This window comes from Mauremys mutica, chromosome 8 (genome assembly GCF_020497125.1).
Source record: "Mauremys mutica isolate MM-2020 ecotype Southern chromosome 8, ASM2049712v1, whole genome shotgun sequence".
Lineage (NCBI taxonomy): Eukaryota > Metazoa > Chordata > Testudines > Geoemydidae > Mauremys > Mauremys mutica.
Genome location: NC_059079.1, coordinates 55,313,377 through 55,331,715, shown reverse-complemented (window position 1 = coordinate 55,331,715; position 18,339 = coordinate 55,313,377). Strand labels below are relative to the sequence as shown.

At 49.3% G+C, this 18,339-nt stretch overlaps 2 protein-coding genes across 8 annotated transcripts in view; one reads left to right on the top strand and one right to left on the bottom strand.

Annotated features, from left to right (window-relative positions):
• NMNAT2 (nicotinamide nucleotide adenylyltransferase 2) overlaps nucleotides 1-18,339 on the bottom strand; it is a 75,896-nt gene that overhangs the window by 20,788 nt on the left and 36,769 nt on the right. For 3 of the 5 annotated variants that reach the window (XM_045028907.1, XM_045028911.1, XM_045028908.1), the window contains exons 2-4: nucleotides 6,810-6,898; nucleotides 5,708-5,775; nucleotides 2,158-2,236 (exon numbers count right to left, since the gene is read on the bottom strand). In XM_045028907.1, coding sequence (XP_044884842.1) covers nucleotides 2,158-2,236; nucleotides 5,708-5,775; nucleotides 6,810-6,898 — 236 coding nt within the window. Of the gene's footprint in view, nucleotides 1-2,157; nucleotides 2,237-5,707; nucleotides 5,776-6,675; nucleotides 6,738-6,809; nucleotides 6,899-7,434; nucleotides 7,495-18,339 lie in introns of those variants that run through there. The other 2 variants (XM_045028909.1, XM_045028910.1) reach the window with 2 other exon arrangements.
• On the top strand, nucleotides 1,314-13,729 carry LOC123376693. 3 transcript variants are annotated; one of them, XM_045028912.1, is made up of 5 exons: nucleotides 1,314-1,384; nucleotides 2,560-2,775; nucleotides 3,456-3,640; nucleotides 11,835-11,973; nucleotides 13,557-13,729. In XM_045028912.1, exons 2-5 carry the CDS (start codon nucleotides 2,653-2,655, stop codon nucleotides 13,713-13,715), a joined length of 606 nt encoding a protein of 201 aa, XP_044884847.1. In that variant the 5' UTR covers nucleotides 1,314-1,384; nucleotides 2,560-2,652; the 3' UTR covers nucleotides 13,716-13,729. The 3 variants fall into 3 exon arrangements, 1 of the variants encoding a protein (XP_044884847.1); XR_006581899.1 differs by lacking the exon at nucleotides 11,835-11,973 and adding an exon at nucleotides 6,750-6,835; XR_006581900.1 differs by lacking the exon at nucleotides 11,835-11,973.

The window sequence follows — 18,339 nt, the reverse complement described above, 5'->3', positions numbered from 1 at the left end:
CTTGAGCCCTGACTGGTTCGTCCCTTTCATCCAGGTCTCAGGGCAGCTTTAATGCCAACCTCCCCATTGCTGTTGCTGGAGGGTAGGGTCAATGGTCTAAGATCATTAGCTGAAGAGGTGGTGGGAAGTCCCATTTCTGTTCAGGGTTTGTGATCTTCATTCTCACTTCTGCCTGCGCCTGTAGAGGGGTTTCACTTACTGTGTCACATAGTCTCTGCGGTTTACCCAGCACGGAAGATGCCCTTGAATTTTCCTGTTGCTGTGTGTCATTCCTTAGGGCCAACGGAGCCAGGTTTGTCCCAGGGGGTTATTTTGTTAGGTGAGTAAGCAGGGCTTCATTCACTTGTCTTTCAAATGCCCTCTTTTCCCCTGGATTGACTGTGTGGCCAGCAGGGATGATTGCTTAGCTGTGAGTTTGCCATCCCCAACTGCTCTCATTGCAGCCTCGTTCTTGTGTGCGTCCTGACATGGATTTTTTTTCTTTCCCCGCCGTGTACAGGAGCTTGGCATTTCCCTGGAGTAGACACAGTGCTGGGAGTTTGTCCTTAGTCCTTTTCCAAAGGTGGATTTAATTCGGTCATGTGCAGCACAATGTTCTTTTCATTCCACTTTCTTCTAATCTCCTTTTGCCTAGCTCCCTTACTGTGAGGACCCGTCTACACAGTAAAACTTAATTCAGATTAAGGAAGGGTGTGAATTTACAGTGTGACAGCTACTCCTGAATAACTCCACTGTGATGGGGTGTGTACATCCCACACTGGCAGCGAAGGGTTAATGGGAGGCCGAGGGTTCATTTAGCCCACTTGGTGGCAACTGGAGGCTGCATTAGGTACAGTTCATAGGCAGACTCAGCTGGGGAGGAGACTCACCTTCATAAAGCGAGGCACTCAGAGCAGTGAGGAAGAGATCCAGTGGGGAGGGGGCTCAGAGGGAGAGAAGGCCTGGGAGTCTCTCCTGAGAAAGGAGCTGTGGCAAATGGCCAGGGGCAGAAGGGACATGGGAAAGCTGCAGGCATGGAGCGGATTCCTATAATGAGCCCTAACGAAAGGACAAGGTCCAGTGGAGGCTGCCCGGTGGTTTGCTGTCCCAGAAAGTTGGGAAGAACTCAGAGAGGCTCAACACCAGGATGGGTGGAGTGGCTGAAGTGGTGCTTGGTTCTATTTGGCGGGTGGGGGTGAGTTCTGCTGGGAGAAGTCTGGGTCGGGGGGAGGGGGAATGTCGTAAGGGTGACACTGTTGGTGCACGACATCGATACTCTGTAATGGGTGGACTATTGTGACCTGGCCAGCAGGTGGAGTCACACAGCAGACCATGTGATCCTTAGGTTGAGAGGAGGCAAAAGGGGGCAACGCCAGGACTCACCAAAAGGGGGTGCTCTGGGACAGTGAGTTTGTCACACCGTGTACCGACAAGTCCTAATACCCTTGCAAAATCTGCATAGCAGATGCTGTGACTATCTCTTATTCGAGGTTGTTGGAGTTTGGGCCTTGGTGCATTCTTGGGAGCCTTTCCTATTTGCTGGTCTGGAGAACCATTCAGTTTCCAGGAATGGCAGCTGTTTGGAATCCCTTGTTTGAGCGATTCTTTTGTGAGGAGCAGGGGTTTGTTTTAACTGGCATGTCCCCCTTGCTCCTTGTTACTGATGGTATTTTTAGCCTCTCCATGTGGGTGTATTGATCTGGGCTGGAGTGTTTGCTGCAACGTGTGATTGGTACTTTGCTGTCTGATGATGATGTGCACACCCAATCCTAGAGGGCTGACTCCTTTTTTTTTTCCCCAGCTGGGAGAGGTGGATACGTGCCTGTATAATATTCTCTCATCTACCTGTGTTGGGCCAGAACCTCAGCTTGGTAAATCGTCACAGCTCCACAGGTTTCAGGGGAGCTATGCTGTTTTTCCACAGCTAAGGATCAGTCCATCAAACATATATATCACGTTGGTATAATTGAATCAACCTGAAAGAGAGAGAAACCTGCCCTGCATTGGCTACCGCTGAGCCTGAACTCAGCCCTGAAAGTGCTACAGATCAAAGCTATTAGAGGGACATTTGAGTTGTGCATTAAAAATGCATTGGTCTAACCGCTTTCCTACACTTCTCCTGCTAGCCATAGCTTTCCCCTCCCCCCTCTGTGACACACCTGCCCAGGTGTGACTCACCTTCATCAGATCACGGTGGTGTTCCAGTACGCTGCAGGTAGTCTGCCAGGTGTCCTGATAGCACTCCCAGGGGTCCACCCTGTGCGGAGGAGAGAACATAACAAAGAGGGTTTGCATGTGAATCTTGCTCTGTCCTTCACCATCCAGCATGCTCAGTTGCAGTGGAGAGGCCAGAAAGAGACAACCATGCTGCAGGGAACCATCCATGTTAACCTCCTCATGTCTGCCTGCGATTAGTGGCTGGAATAAAATGCCAAATGCAGCTTTTCCAGCCATCACATTCTCATTGTATTCTCCCTACCTGCCTTTGGTTAAACTCCTCCATCCCTGCTCCATTTCCTCGTCCCTCCCCAGTCCTGGGCATGCCCGTCTAAAAGCTCTTCTCCTCTGACCTCCGCCCAGGTGCCAGACACTGCATGGAAATGTATTGAGACAGCAGCTTTGGTTGCCAACATGACAATGGGACAGAGAAGCACACTGGACTCCTGAGGAAGAATGAATGCAATGGCTGTCCAGGGTTTCTGCTCTCCAGGGTCGCTCCCAGAAATTTTTCCCATGGTGTGCACGGCTGAACCACTCTCAAGGCAGGGCTCACAGCATCCACTGGGACAAATTTCCGTGAGTGGCATTGCAACCCTGGCACGTTGTGTCTCAGCATGACTCTGTTTGGGGGACCTCTCAAATGCAGGAGGGCCTGGGGCAAACTGCCCCTTTTGCCCTGTCCCTGCCAATGGTGTGCACCATGCATAACGTGTGCATGGCTGCCCACGCCACTGCTGCTCGCAATGAAGTGCTTCCTCTTTCTGCCCCCTCACCCAAACAGCGTCTGGGAGGAGCTGGCGGAAGTTGCATGAAGCTCAGTGGCTGTTTGGGACATGGTGTCACTGAACTACACCAGCACTGCAGGCAGGGCACTGGCCTGGAGGGCACCTCCATGGGGATACTGGGCACCAGGGCCGCCGAAAGCAGGTTCGGGCCCCCCAGCAAGGGCGGACTAGCTAAACAGGGCCAACGAAGCTGGGCCCCGGGCCCCATTCCAGGCTGCTGGGCCCCGGTAATTTGTACCAGCTTCCCCCCCTCTCGTCGGCCCTGCTGGGCACTAGCCCAGCCTGTTGGCAACCTACATCACAGAGGGGTGTAAAACCCTGTAGAGAGGCTCTTAGCTGCCCCCTTTCTTGGGCCTTGACCTATTGTGGTTCTATCCATATGGGAGGAAGCATCTTTAACCCTTCCCACCCTGAAGTGCCACAGCTAAAGCCAAAGGGGGAAATTTTTAAGGGTTTAAACTTTTCTTTCAGGAAATTAAACTGCGTGCAGGTGCAGTCCCGATAGCTGAGCACCACCAAACACGATGGCACCGGCAGCATACCAGCCTGACCCACTCTCACGTGCCTGAGCAACAGTTACGTGACGCGGCCCTCACAGAGAAAGGGAAGGGCCGCCCCACTGACCACCATTGCTGCCTTTTTGCAAGACAAGGCAGGTGAGGTAACATCGTTTACTGCACCGACCTCTGGTGAAATAACCCACTGTCCTCTGTCACATTACTGAAAGATCAGAGCAGTACGAGGAAGAGTGGAAACGGGGAACGTGGCGAAAGCCTTGTCGGCGCTGGGGCTGTCACCACACCAGCGTGAGCCCCTTGCATTAGATGTGCTGGCTGGGGTAACAAGTGATTTGCACCGGCGCAGCTGGTGCCAGTGAAGAGAAGCCCCAGGCAGGGGTCTGAGTGAGAGGGGATGTAGCTGTGCCTTGGGATGCAGTGTCCAAGAGCTGTGACATTATTCATAAAAATTATCTCTACCTCTTGCTTTCCCCCCACCCTTGGCTGGCCTCCCACTTGTGAGGCAGGACAGTGCTCTTATCCCCATTGTACAGATGGGAAGCTAAGGGATTTGCCCAAGGTCACACAGAAAGTCTATGGCAGAACAGGGAATTGAACCGTAGTCTCTCACATCCTCACAGCTAGTGTTCTAACCACTGGACCATCCTTCCCCATAGCCGGATGTTTGTAAAATCATTTGGGAGACACAGAATTTATCCAGCAGTTGTTTCTTGAGGCCATGGGGGGAATTCATTAGTCTGGTGCCTTTGTCTTTTTGCACAAAGACAATATGAAAGGCAGTCTTTTTTCTAGGAAAAGCTTCCCCCACCGCTCCTTCACTGGGCCTTTTTCCCAGAGCAGGAAAACTCTTCTTTTTCTTTTGCTTTTCTCAGACCTTCTGAGAGCCCCCAGTCTTTCATGAATTGCTAATCACACCCTGGCTGTTCCCAGGGCCTTTCCTGGCAATGAGATTTCATGCCTGTCTCACACAGAATGTGGGTGCAGGAATTTCCATCCCTCCTCTATACACCAGATTGTGAAAGACAAACCTCCAACGCTACAGCCTGGCTTAATTGAAAACTTAATGAGCTGCTAAATTGAGATGTTTCTTAAACATTTTCTTAGCAGCTGAATATATTTTTTTCTCTCACACCCCACCTGAGGACTCTCAGACGTGATCTCACTAATTAAAAACATGTGGAGTGCCTAATGTCTGTGTAACCTCTCTGCTGCACACGCCTGAGCTAAGTTAGAAACCATCTCTGCTCTTCATTAGGGTCTGTGTATCTGGGATTGACACTAGTGGTAATAATAAACAATAGCACTCAGAGCCTGTGCATACAGACAAGCTTCTGCCAGATGCTCCCAGCTTTATCAGACACACATGCTCACCAAAGCCAGGCAGACACTCACTCATGCAGTCATGACCATCCACCCAATCCTTCTGATAGCTTCCATATCATCTGATGCAACTTGGTGTCTCTCCATGTGGCCATCAATATTAGTCAACTCTATCTGGGTCTCATCCAATGGAAAGAATCCCACTGAAGTCAGTGGGATTTGGATCAGGTCCAGGTGTGCCCTATTTGTTACTCCTTTTCTCAACCTTCTTGATCTTCCTCCCTTGCAATTCCTCCTGGTACTTGTCCCTCTCTCCTTGTTCTTCCCCTTCCCTACTCTCCTCCATAGCCTGTTTGCTCATTCCCTTTCTTTTCAGCAGCCTCCTCCCACTTTCTCTCCTTGTGTGAGGAACGTGCGCTTCCTCTGACCTACAAAGACTGCTGAGTTTTTTATACAGGCATGCGCACTCACAGTAACAAAGAGCCATTATTAAAACATGCTCTTTCCATGCAAATTATAATGGCACAAACTTTTCTGGTGCATAATTAAGGTAATTAGTGGAAGCTTGCTTTAATTACACACTACGTGCTTAGCCCATAAGAGTGTCTGTCATCTGTCACAGCCGGAAGGGCTGACTGGAGCTTTGCTTTCACCTCCTCCTTTGGTGGGGATGTTTGATGCACATCACTAGCTACCACTTGCTGGCTCTGAGACGAGCCCCTTGAAAATCCTCTCCAAGCTCAGTCTGAACTGACCTTCCCCTGAACTGGTGGATGTGACTCGAACTAGATTCCTACAGGCTGGTGTTGCCCCATAAAAGGAGCGTCGTGTCTTTCAAAGGCTCCTTGTATAACCCTACTGGCAATACCCAAGCTGTTACCTCACCTGATCCAGTCAGAGGACTGAACGGCCAGTTGGCACATGGTCAGACGGTGTCGGCTGGAGACCAGGCCCTGAAAGAGAATAGTAACTAAGAGAGGATGCAGGGAGAATCAGTGAAGCTTTGTCCAATGTCCAGTCCTCCCTCAAGCTTGGACCTGACTCAATTCTGTGATTTCCCCACCAAAACCTAGTCCAAGCTCTCCTGAATGCACCACAGGGACACAGGTCCACTAAACTGAGTGTGAACCCCATAGCACTCCCACAGATGGGCCATCACCAAGGTTACTCATCAGCATAGGGCAGAGGTATCTATGTCTTGCCTGGATTCAGAGGGCAGAACCAAGCAGCCTACATGACATCATAAGAGCTTCGCTTCTCTCTGAATCCTGTTTGGCCTGGGGGCTAATGACAGGGACAGCATTTTCTCGAGTCTTTTTGGTTAGGAGGAGACTTCTGCAGCTCAAATATAGAGATTTCCCCGTCTTTGGATTTCGTTCTCCAGAAGATGCTTTTAACAGCTCCTGTCCCAGTATTGCCAAGCCCAAGCGTATGAAAATCATGAGCCAGGCCCCCAAACTTATAAAATTGGTTTAAAAACATGAGATTAAAAGAAAACCCATTATTTGCTTTCTGGTGTTTGTGCCTTTAGGGATCACATTTTCCAGCTTTCCTCTGTAATCACAAGGGCTAGAAACTTGGGGGCAAAAGTTAAATGAAAGCTGAGATTTTCGTGTAATCACAAGACTCCAGGAGCTGCAGCTTTAAGAAAAAAGCTAGACTTGAGGTAAAATCCCAAGAGCTGGTAACACTGCTGTCCCTACATCAGGTTAATCAGAACTATGAATGGGTACTATGTGACCCACACAATCTTATCCCAGCCTTCGCTCAGCTTCCCCACAGCTTTCACTCTGGCATCAGCTGAGCTGTAAGATTTCACTCTCCTGCAGACTCAGTTTTGGAACCAGCATTACCTGATTCCCCAGGGTGTTCATTGAACTAGAAACCCTCAGACCTAACTCTTCCTGTCATTCATGCACACTCCCAGCTTCCTGCAGATTACTTTGGCAATATCACACAGGAGAGAGCAAGAACTTGATCAACTAACCTGCTTCCCATAGGAGTCATGTACAGGTGAGACGATTCCACCAATTACAATGAACCTTCCAGTCTTGTGCAGATAATCCCGGGCTCTTTCTAATGAAGGAAACAAACAAAAAAGGAGGGGGAGGGGATCACTATGTAAATTCCACTCAGTAAAGCCAAAAGTTAGCTAGCGTTTTGAGCCAGATTTGAAAAACTGGTCTCAATTTTCACATGCAGTTTGTGCAAATCCCTGAATTTTCTCCTGCACATAATTGTGCAAGCAAAATTCACTGTGCAAAAGTGGTTGGCTGGACTGAGGCCTGTTGGAAACTGTCCCTTTTCCTTTAGGATAAAGATGAGGATATTAAAAGCAAAGTCAGGGCTAAATTCTCTGTTGGTGTAATTGAGTAACATGCAACTGAAGTCCAGCTGTGCCATTAACACCAGCACAGATGCTGGCTCTGAATATTTCAGTAATGTTAAATATTTAAATATTGAAATACACAAAAACAAAGTGCATTTGTAATACAATGGCAAAGAATGTATTAATCTCCTTCTAGTGGCTGGTACACTCCAGGATAACTGTGTACTACTACCACCATCAGCTAATGAAGTTAATCCCTCAGCTCAAATAACAGAGGTGTGACCTGCAGTGCTAAACATCATGAGTTGATTTCAAACCCAGCTGATGACCCAGCCCTGTGTGTGTGACGGGGTGGGAAGAGCGGAGATTGTTGTATTTTCAGAATGTAAGGCTACCAATGCTCCCTTTAGCTTGCTCTGTCGTGCAGTGTGGCAGAGCTCATCATGGCATTGAGGAAGACCCCAGGTAAAGGATGTAATTGGTTTTAATTGGATCCAGGTTAATAGTGAACACAGCCATTACCACCTGAAAGGTGTTTGGTGACCGATGTGAAATGAGCTGGTTGGCTCTGCCCTATTCTTAGTGGGCACAGGTGTCCACCCCACAGAAACCACCATCACAGTTGGCAATCTCGGCAAAGAGCCCAGGGAATGAATGGGGTCTGGAGACTGACTTCCTGTCTGACCCCTAGAAGTGGTCATTGGTGAGAGGCTGAGGGGAAAGGTTGCATTGCCATGGCCACTGCTCTAGGGCCTGGTCTGTGATTAAATCTAGCCCCTCGGTCTTCAGGGCTGTCAGTCCATTGCTGAATTCATTTAACACAGTAATTAAAATGACAATGCGTGCAATGGAGTGACCTGCCTTGCAACAACATTGCTGGGTGGAGTGCAGCTAAATCTTTGTGGCAGATTGAAAATGGGTCCCATACATGTCTGTCGTGCCTGTTGTTTGCATTTATTCTCTTTGGCGCTGTCTGTGCAGGTATGTTAATGGGGCTGGTGAAACTGTTTTAAAACGCAATTTAAAACCAGCTCCTGCTGACACAGCTTGTCAGGCTAGCGGACGCAGTTTTACAAACTACATTTCCCATGTATATGAGCGGCAGCGTGGTCTAGTGGCTAAGACATTGGCTGGGGGCTCAGCAGGCCTAGTCTCTATTCAGGGCTTTGGAGCAGAGCCTGGAGCTGGAGCGTGGAGCAGCTCCGGAGCAGTGGAGCCACAGGTTTTTGCCTGGAGCTGGAGCAGAGCCAAAGCACAGCTCCAAAGCCTTGTCTCTATTTCTTGCTCTGCCACTGGCCTGCTGTGTGACCTGGGGCAAATCACGTCACCTCTCAGTTTTCCCTCCAATCTTTTGTCTTGTCAATCTCACTGTAAGCTCTTTAGGGTAGAGGCTGTGTATGTATCTGTACCATGTCTAGCACAGTGGCGCCCTGGTATTATGGGGCATCTAGGTGCTTCTGTGATATAACTAACAATATGTTATACTTGGTCTAAATTACGTTAGCGGGAATTATGTTTTAGAACAATTCTGTTAACACATCTGGAGTTATAGAAAGATATTAAAACTATGCAAAGGCTCCACACTCCATACACAGTAGCACATGAGTGACTAGGGCAGGCAGTATAGAGCGCAGATAGTTTGCATAGTAGAAAAACACGTGTGCATCATGTATGCCCCATCTACAGTACTGGAATACAGCACGCGGCCCTACTTCTGCTTCCCCCAAGTACATTGCTAAGGGAGATGACCTCGTGGTCAAACCATTGTTGCCAATTTGCGTTTCCATTTTAGTGGGGTTTTGAGAGAACCCTTCTGCAGTCCCAGCTGCAGCTCTGGAGGAATCTCTCCCCCCCACCCCCATTAGTTCCAAACTTAACATCTGGATTTAAAAATAGACATATATCTGTAAGAGAAATAGTCTGAAAATAAAACAGAAGGGAGAATAAAGACACCGATGCTTGAAATGTGAGTCTGCTCTGAGAAATGGCTAGGCAGAAATTGCATAGATCTTCCCCTTGTGCGTGTCCAGAATTATGGGTGCTCACTTTAGTGGCCAGTTAGGTCCCCATCCTGCATTTGGATCCATATAGACGAGCCCCTGTGCCTGTATATGGCTTCAGGTGGGTAAGGGTTCTCCTGCACAGACCCGATGGCAGGACTGGGCTTCACTTGCACTGGAGCAGCTAACTCTGGTTTGGTGCAGCGCAAGTCACAGTTATAGCGATACAGCACTGCAGTACATGGGAGCAGCTGCAGTAGGGGATAAGCATAACAGTGGCTAAAACCTGCAGTGTGCAGAAGCCCTGTGCTTGTATGATGGGTTTAGTCCTTAGCACTCCAAAGCCAACACACCTCTAGAGAACGGGCGGGACGAGTTTCTGTCTCATGCATCCGCATGGAATTGTTAACTAAGTGCCATATTCTGCCCTCAGAGCCCATTGCTCGCCCTCGGAATGCCTATGATTACAATGGAACTTGCTGCATGTATGTGCACTTGCCTGATATGTGGGAGCCTCAAATCCCTGTTCTGCCTGATCAGAGCAGGCTCTGTCCCAGTCAGTGCCCTGCCCTCCAGGCCTTAAAGTGCTAGACTACATGTCAGGCTCAGCAGCACAGTGCTGCAGGCCGCTATGCTGTAAGAGTACCAGAGCTGCTGGCATATGTTGTGTAACAAGATCTTTGTGAGCAGTTGTCTGCCAGCCTCTCCAGGAACAAGGAAATTAACTTTTTTATCCCCCAAGTGGAGTTTGGTGTCCACTGTGCTGTGAACTGACGGAGCGAGAGAACTGAACGTGAAGGGAAACTGAGCTAAGAGAACTCCAGAGGGACTGAGCTGGACCAACACAGCCGAGAAATTCAGTGCACAGGCGGTTTCGCCCTCATGGGTTAGAGGGGCTTTTAGCACAGCTGATGCTGGCCCTTTCCCATTACATATAGACAGTGGAAGAAGGGGAATCTACAACGGAACAGGGGAGACTGTTGGAAAATGTCAGGACCATACAATATTCATAGCCCATCCCCAGGAGGAAAGGCTGGTCCAGGGATTAGGGCACCAGCCTAGGACTTGGTAAATCACAGACTTCCTGTGTGACCTTGGGCGAGTCACTTAGTCCCTCTATGCCTCGAGCCCCTCCTGTAAGCCATGGATCGAAGCACTTCCATATTGTTGTGACAAGATTGCAGGTCTGTCTGTGCTGCAACTGGAGGTGTGACTGCGGCTGGGGCAGGCACACACATGCTAGTCTTACTCTAGCTAAAAAGAGCAGTGCAGATGCACCAGCCCGGCCTGCAGCACGAGAGAGCAATGCAGGTATGGACACAGGGTTCTGGGTGGGCTTGCACCGTTTGTGCCAGGGTCTGTGCTCCCACATCTTCACTGCTATTTTTAGCCATGTTAGCTAGATCAAAGCTAGCATGGGTGACTGCCCGGGCTCCAATCGCACCTCTGACTGCAATGCAGACGTACCGCCTGTGAGGTGCTGAAATATTAATGGGGGGCAATGTAAGTTCCCAAGTGCGCAAAACCTCAGTGCCAATGAAATGCCCTGTGTAGACCAGGCCTAAGAGCCACAGAGAGAGAAATTAAGGGTGGAGTGTTAGAACTAGTCTCTTTAGCAGTCTGAGTGTTGTCTGGTTGTTAATCAGATCCCTCTCTTGGCAGGGTATTTCAGTGTATTTAGCTGTATAGAAACATTTGCTTTCAAGGTGCCCATACCTGGACATTGGAACTGCTTGTGAAAATCTGTTACGTAGCACCATGTCCTGTGTTCTTTCTCTGCAGAACAAGGAAAACTGGCATTCTGGTTAACAGTAGAAGTGGGAGTCAGATCTGGGTTCTGTTCCCAGCTCTGCCACGGCCTTGTTGTGGAGCTGTAGGGAAGTCACTTAATCTCTCTGTGCCTTGGTTTCCCTATCGGGGGAGGGGCAGGGAGGGAGAGTGTAATAATACTTACAACCTCACAGGGCTGCTGTGAGGCTCAGTTCATTAACTTGTCAGAAAATGCTGTAGAAGAATAAAGTAAAACCTCTGCAGGCTAAGACTGGAGTAGCTCTATGCCTGAGTTTGCACACAAGATGAGATTTCTTTATTCCTGTATAATGGTTTTGGGGTGTGTGTGTGTGTATGTATGTATGTACGTACACACAAACGAGTTATACTGCAGTCACAACTCCCTTCAATTCCCTGCATGTGACTCCTTTTGGGAACCAAACTTGCACTCTTGCACAGGTTGAGTTGCATGTTTTCTGTAAGTGTGTGGTCCCTGCTCTCATTCAGCAGTGCCAGAGAGGCCAAATCAAACCCAGGAGCCCACTCATTAGGCTGGCTAATTCTCTAGGATGAGAACATACCATTTCTTGATTCTCTTCACTTTCCATTTGGCTGCTGTCTCCGGCTGGTGCTGCTTAAACAAAATTCACGCTCTCTCTCTGTTCATGTTGTTGTTGATCTGGTTTGCCGTTCACTGTATCTGGCTTAGGAGTTCCTAGCAGCTGGGGAATGGGTTTTTGGCTCTCAATTTCCCAAATGTCACTTCTGACTACTTTTTGAAGGAGGGGAAGCACCAGAGGCTTCCATCACTGCCAGGGCACTGGGACGCTTTATTATTATTGTTAGAGAATTTACTTCCAGCTCACTCATTCCTGCCTGTCTATGACGACCTGCATCATCTCCACTTGAAAAGTTCCTCAGGTGCCATCCCTACAGGAACTTCACCCGCTGGGGCAGAAAGATTTGCCAACATATGGATGCTAAAGGGAAGAAGAAGAAAAAACGAAGGCGCACAGAAAGAAGGAAAGAGGTGGAGCAGTTTTCCATCCGAGGTGCATTAGGTTTTTGAGGATGATCATTTTAAAACTCAACAGCATGTAACAAAGTTTGCAAGGAGTTGAGATAATGTATTGGAAAAGCTGCTGGCATGATATTGTGAGCAGAGTGTTGGAAGTTAAGGAGGCATCAGCACTTTTTTACAACCTTCAATTTCCAGTGATTGATTACATCTGTTAAAATACACTTTCACCTGAAATTCTGCATTGGAGGTTTCTGCCCAGGAGATGTTTTGAAACAAAATTTCTATGGAATCAGTTGAGTTGTGTGTGTGTTTTAATGACAGAGGGACCAGGAGCTGACTAGTTCATTAAGTTTTCTGAGCTCCTTGAATTCCTAAATAGCTTTGATTTTAAAACAGAAATTAAACTGATCATGTGATGCACTGTTAAAGCCATCCTTTGCTCTCAATAGTCTGGATCATGCATCGCTTCCAGATCAGTCCTGTGGAATAGCCAGAGCAGATGAGATTGCTTTGGAGTTGCTCTGCCTTTTGGATAATAATTTACCTGCCCCAGGACCCTCCTGTAGATTCTCACAGAGGTCACTGTTGTCAGCTTTGTCATGCAGTGGGTATATGAATGTGCTCAGAGAACCAATCCAGCAGCATGGCCCGAGGTGTCGTCAGCACAGTGGAGATACTTGGGACTGTGTCACAGTCTCTCCTGATCAAGGCTTCGTCTCTGCACTGCCTGCCTGGCTGGGGATGTGAGATGGCTGGATGAGGCTCAGCTCCAGATGGCAATGAGGGATTGCTTGTTGCACGGAGGAAGAAGCTGAAGTGTCACTTGTGTGGTGGCTGCTCCCACGTCAGTACAGAGAGTTCCTAGTTGATGATGTTGCTTATGAGCTGAATGTGGAAGGCAGTGTCTTGGTAATTAGTCGAAAGTGGCTACTTGCATTCCCAAAATATTCTGCAGTGGTGACCTCCTCCCCCCAAGTCGTGGCCCCAGTCACAGTGAGGGGTGTCTGATAAGCACTGAGGGGATGTGCAACAGTCACCTTAGAGCGCAGTGATACGCTGTCAATGTATGCAAGGCACGCCCAACCGGATGGGCATTGTCCAGCGAGCAGCCTGCGGGCCGGGCGATTCCATCTGGCCCCCATGGAGGACACAAAATGGCATCCTCTGCATGGTATAACTGCGCAGGCCCCATGTGTGCAAGGTCATGCCGCTTAGGAGAACAAAATGATGTCCTCCGCACTGCATGACTTTGCATGCCCCGCCTGTGTGAGGCCACACCACATGGAGGATGCCAGTCTGGATTGCCTAAGAATCCCCCGTTCATACGACGGCAGGAATAGCCCTGCCAGATCAGACTTGTGACCCATCCAGTCCTGTATCTTGTCTCTGTGAAAGGGGCCAGTACAGCTGCTTCTGAGGAAAGTGCAAGAAACCCCCAACTAGACAATTATGGAATGATGGCAGGGGAACTTTCTTCCTAACCCCCATCAGTTAGCAGCTGGCTAATGCCCTGGTGCAGGAGGGGGTATGTTCAGGATGATTTTTTTTAATCCCATCTAAGGTAACTGTGGATGCTGCTATTACAAAGATGTGTCTAAATCTTTCTTTTTTCAGGGCCTTAAAACTGGAGGGAAGAAAAACCCTGCCGTCCTCTCCAGCCCCTCGAGGAACCTGGCCTGCTCCTCTCATTCAAATGGGAGTAATAACCCTAGGACCTTCCCGTTGGTGATGACATCCCCATTGGGCACCAACAAGAGTGTCAGCTACAAATAGGATTCTCCATTAAAATCAAGGGACCATATTAATCTTTGGTGGTGTAACTTCCTTGACTGCAATGGAGATACACCAGAGATGAATTTGGCCCAGCTTCTAGTGCTTTGGTGGTAACAGTTTGTCCACAGACCTGCAATATGCTGCGCGCTCTGGCCACTGTTGCTTTGTGCACGGCAGGGCAGATGGGAGCTGGCAGGCTAGTGAGCGTGTGGGGAGCAGCGCTGTTACACGGGGGCTCCTGTGGAGTTGGTTTTGCTGTTTGTTTGGGTCATGATGCTTTGCGATAGAAACAACAGTTCCTTTCATGGAGACTTGGCGCTGCTCGCCAGGGCTGGGTGCTGAGGAAAATCCCTTTCCCCTTCCTCGTGGGCAGGCACATGTCCCATCCAGTTGGTTCTGGCGGCTGCACTCTCAGCTCCACAGGCCAATGTGGTTCTTTCTCTCCTGGTTTCCCTTGGTTAAAATCACCTTTGGCCTCTCCATCTCACTTCCCTGGCGACAAGGCTCGGAGGGGGTGGGGGGAGTGGGGAACGGCAGGGCCTCTCCCTGCTAGTAGTGACCAGACAGCAAATGTGGGTGACCAGACAGCAAGTGTGAAAAATCAGGACAGGGGGTGGGGAGTAATAGGAGCCTATATAAGAGAGAGACCCAAAAATCAGGACTGTCCCTATAAGATCGGGACATCTGGTCACCCTAAGTAGGGCAGGGAAGCTGATGAGCTGGGAAGGAAGGGGAGAAGTCAGGCTAGGGAGGCAGGAGCAGGGGGAGAAGCAGAGAACGCCAAGGGGAATAATAAAGCAAGTAACTACTGGCTTCAGCGCAATAGCCCTGCTGGAAAAAACAGTTCCCTGGACTGTACATATCACCTGAAGCCAATGTTCCCCTTCCTGGGGGCAGTATTGTACTGCTGTTGCCCCTGGCTCCTAGATCCTCAGCTGGCGTAAACTGGCTTAGCTCCATTGACTTCAGTGGAACGGATCTGCACCAGCAGGAGATCTGTGGAGCAGAAGTTCTATTGATTGCCATTCATGCCCTCTAGGGTATGTGGTCCAGTGGGGACAGGGCACTGGACCGCAACTCAGGAGACCTGAGTTCTATTCCTGCCTCTGAGCTGCCATCACTTTGGGCAAGTCACTTCATCACTCGGTGCCTCTGTTTCCCCTCCCACCCTTTGCCTGCCTGATCTTGTTAGACTGTGACTTTTTGGAGCCGGGCCTGTGCCTCAGTGCTACTGCAATAGCAATATAAAAATAATGCGACACATTCCCAGCAAGAGCGACTCGCGGACACAAATGGCTTTCAATTCCATTGCCCAGCAAGACCTTGTTTACATAACAGAAGGGCTGCCAAGGAGTCCTTCCAAAGCTCTGAAATGCAAAGTTCAGGCTGTCACTCTATCTTTAATTCAGACTGGTTGTCTGCCCCCACTCCCCACCCCCAAAAAACTGCTCAGGTTCAGGAAGGGTTGTCAGCCTTAGGTCTTAATTTCTTGGCTTTGTCTCATCATCTTATGTCAAAACCTTTATGTGCTTGGGACTTTGTCTTTAATATTGTGTGGCACTGACTGCCCCGTGAATGTAACCAGGATTAGCTATGCAGGACGAGTGCGCGATGAACATCTGCAATGCACTTACCCTCCGACCTCTCTTTGGCTCTTAGCCTCATTTCCACATGCAGTGCACACGGTTCCACCAAATCCGGCAGTAATTACGAGGGGTCGCTTACAGGTAACGGCGAGAGCAGACTGTACATATTGGTCACCGCTAGATCATGACGATGTAGCTAAACTGGCCTCTTGCCTGCATGTGGGACAGAGCGACCCTCTTGTGCAAAGGACAATACTAACACAAGCCAAAAAGCTAAAGACTGCCCCCGATCCTGCCTAGTCCAAAGTATTTTACTTGTGGGGGGGAAATCACGTGTGTAAATTCCAGGCTGATTCACACACCTCTTGTTCCCAGGGAGGTTTGTGGGGTGGGTGGGGTGTAGAATTTGGCCCTAGGGCTTCTAAAAACCCTGCAGTCCTTCCCTGCTCTTTTTAGAAGTAGCATAACTGTAAGGGACGCTCCAGGTTTGGTTGGCCCTGCCTCAGGGCCAGGGGCTGGACTTGCAGGCTTCTCACAGTCCCTTGCAGCCCTGCATGTCTACGATTCTATAACAGAGATCGGTTTAGCAGTAACCGCGCCAGCTTCCTTAGGGAGGTCAGGTATTCAGACTCCCACACAGTAGGATCCTCATGCCAAGCTCTCTCTCTCTCCGTGCAAGATGAGCATTACTCCGATGCTGTGCGAGAAGGATCAGCCCTCCCTGCAGGCACTGTTGTAGAGATTCACACTCGTAGTCTCTGAGTGCAGGAGAAGTCCCGTCCCCCTGCACTTGTCCGGTCTCTGGACATGCGGTGGGATTCGCCACAATTGTCCAAGTGCCAGTCTCTCTCTGAGAGAAGCAGGATTCACACTCCCAGGCTTCCGAATGCAGCAGGTCTGGTCAAGCGCTTTGAGATGCTTTTTTCTAAAGAGGGACATTTGGAAGCTGTGTCTGATATGGCTGTATTAGCAAAGCAGTTCACTCTGTCCCTGTTCACTCCAGCCCCCAGACAATTGCCAGGTCCCAGTTCTGGTGCTCTGGGACAAAGCCCTGGCAGTTCAGAGGACACATTAATCTTTACAACCTGTCATCAGACTGGAGAAGAGGGGCAGAGCCCCCCAAGACAGAAGAATTAAAACCTCTCCTGTACTTTGAAACGCAGCTGAGCCAGGCTGATCTCTGGCAGACAGCGAACATCCTTTCCGGGGGAGGAAATCCTGCATGGGAGGAATTGATAGAGCAGAAAGGTGGCTGCCAGGGTCAGACCAAACCGTTGGGGGCAAGGAGAATGATGGCACAGGAGCGTGACCAGAGCAACTGCTGCTAACAGATAAAATCCCAGCCTCCAGGAAGGCAGCCAGCAACTCTCTCTGCTTGCGGGGATGGGTTATTAATGAGATCAGATCATTTCTTCTCTTCATCCAGTGCAGTTCCCCCTCACCAGGACTGGGCACTTGTGCTGTGCAATGTACCACAGGGTTGGCTCCTGACAGGCTCCCAGACCTCGTACAGATACTTCCCACTCATTGGATTGCTTCCACTTGGTTCTAGCTGGCTCTTTTTATGCAGCAAGATAGGGCCGAGAAAGGGAGACGTAGGAAGGGGGTTTCTTTCCTTCTGTTGCCCCAAATGACCTGAGCTTCCCCCCTCCCGCATTAAATGAGCTGCCTCTGGGAGGAGAAATGGGGCCAAATCCTCAGCTGGTGTAAATTGGGGGTGTCCCTCTTGGAGGATCGCGCCTGTGGCCTCCTTTGCATTCCTGTCCTTGGCACCGGTACAGAGCAGCAGTTCCGTTCTCCAGGCACAGATGGGATCGCCCCTACCCGAGTGAGAGAGAGAGGAGAAATGCCTGCAGTTCTTGCTGGAGAACAGGATTTAATGAGCAAATGGCCTCCCCTCCCTCTTCTTTTCCTTCCCTTCAGCTTCGCCGGCCCAGCAGTAAACGCTGGGGAGGGAAGTAGAAGGGGGTTGCTTTCAACATAAAGCCAGCATCTGCGGGAGTAGCCCAGCTGCTGCGTTGCAGGTCACTTAGGAGTCAAACCAATTCCATGGTTGCTCTAGGGATTGATGATGTGAAATAAGAGCTCTGCCTCTTCAATCTATTTCAGACGCTAGCACTGCCACAATTACAGGACTGTCAGTGCGTCCGGTATAAAGTGTCTTTTTCAGGGGGCGAGAGCTCACATATCAAGACCCCCTTTGTCCTCAAAGGCTCAGCCTCTGAGCAGAGGTCTGTTTTGTTGGAAAGAAAAGGTCACAAAATCAGTTGGTTCTTTTTTCTTGAACCAGGCCCAGAAGAAGAGAGAATTGTAGGTTGGTGGCTTGGCACTTGTCAGTGTGCAGGTAGAGCACCGGGGTTGCATTCTGGAAAAGTGTCTAATTGATTTAGGAGCCTAAAGCCAAGACTTTCAGAAGCCACTAAGGAGTTTGGTGCCTGCATTTTTGAGTGCCCAGCCAGAGATACCGTAAAGGGCCTGTGCTTCAGAAAGCACTGAACCTCAGACCCCTTTCAAGCGTCTCCACTTGGGCACCCCAAAATGGAGGCATTCAAGGGCACTACTCACTTTTGAAAATCTTGGCCTAAGTGCCCAGCTCACTTTTGAAAATGGGGCTTAGGCTCCAAAATCTCTTTGGAGCTTTTGCAAATTTGACCCTTCGTCCAAGGGTGTGATTTTCAAAGAAATCTATTAGGCGCTCCAATCTCAATGAATTTTAATGTAACTCCTTGAGGGGCCTTAGAAAATCCCAATCTAAACCTTTATTAGGACACAAGAGAAATATAACTTTGCAGGTACATTGTCCTTTCTTTGGAGTCTGTTTAAAAATTAAAACCGTGTTCTGATAGTGCCATGTGTTATTGCTAACTTCTGTTGTGATAGCCCCCTCTGGATTATGAACCTCACTTTTGAATAATTTAATAATGATACTGAACATTTATTTAATGCCTTCCATCCCAAAGGATCTGAAAGCATTTACAGTTGGTATTATAATAATCAACCTATCTATGCAGGTTCTTATACTGTGCAAGAAACACTGC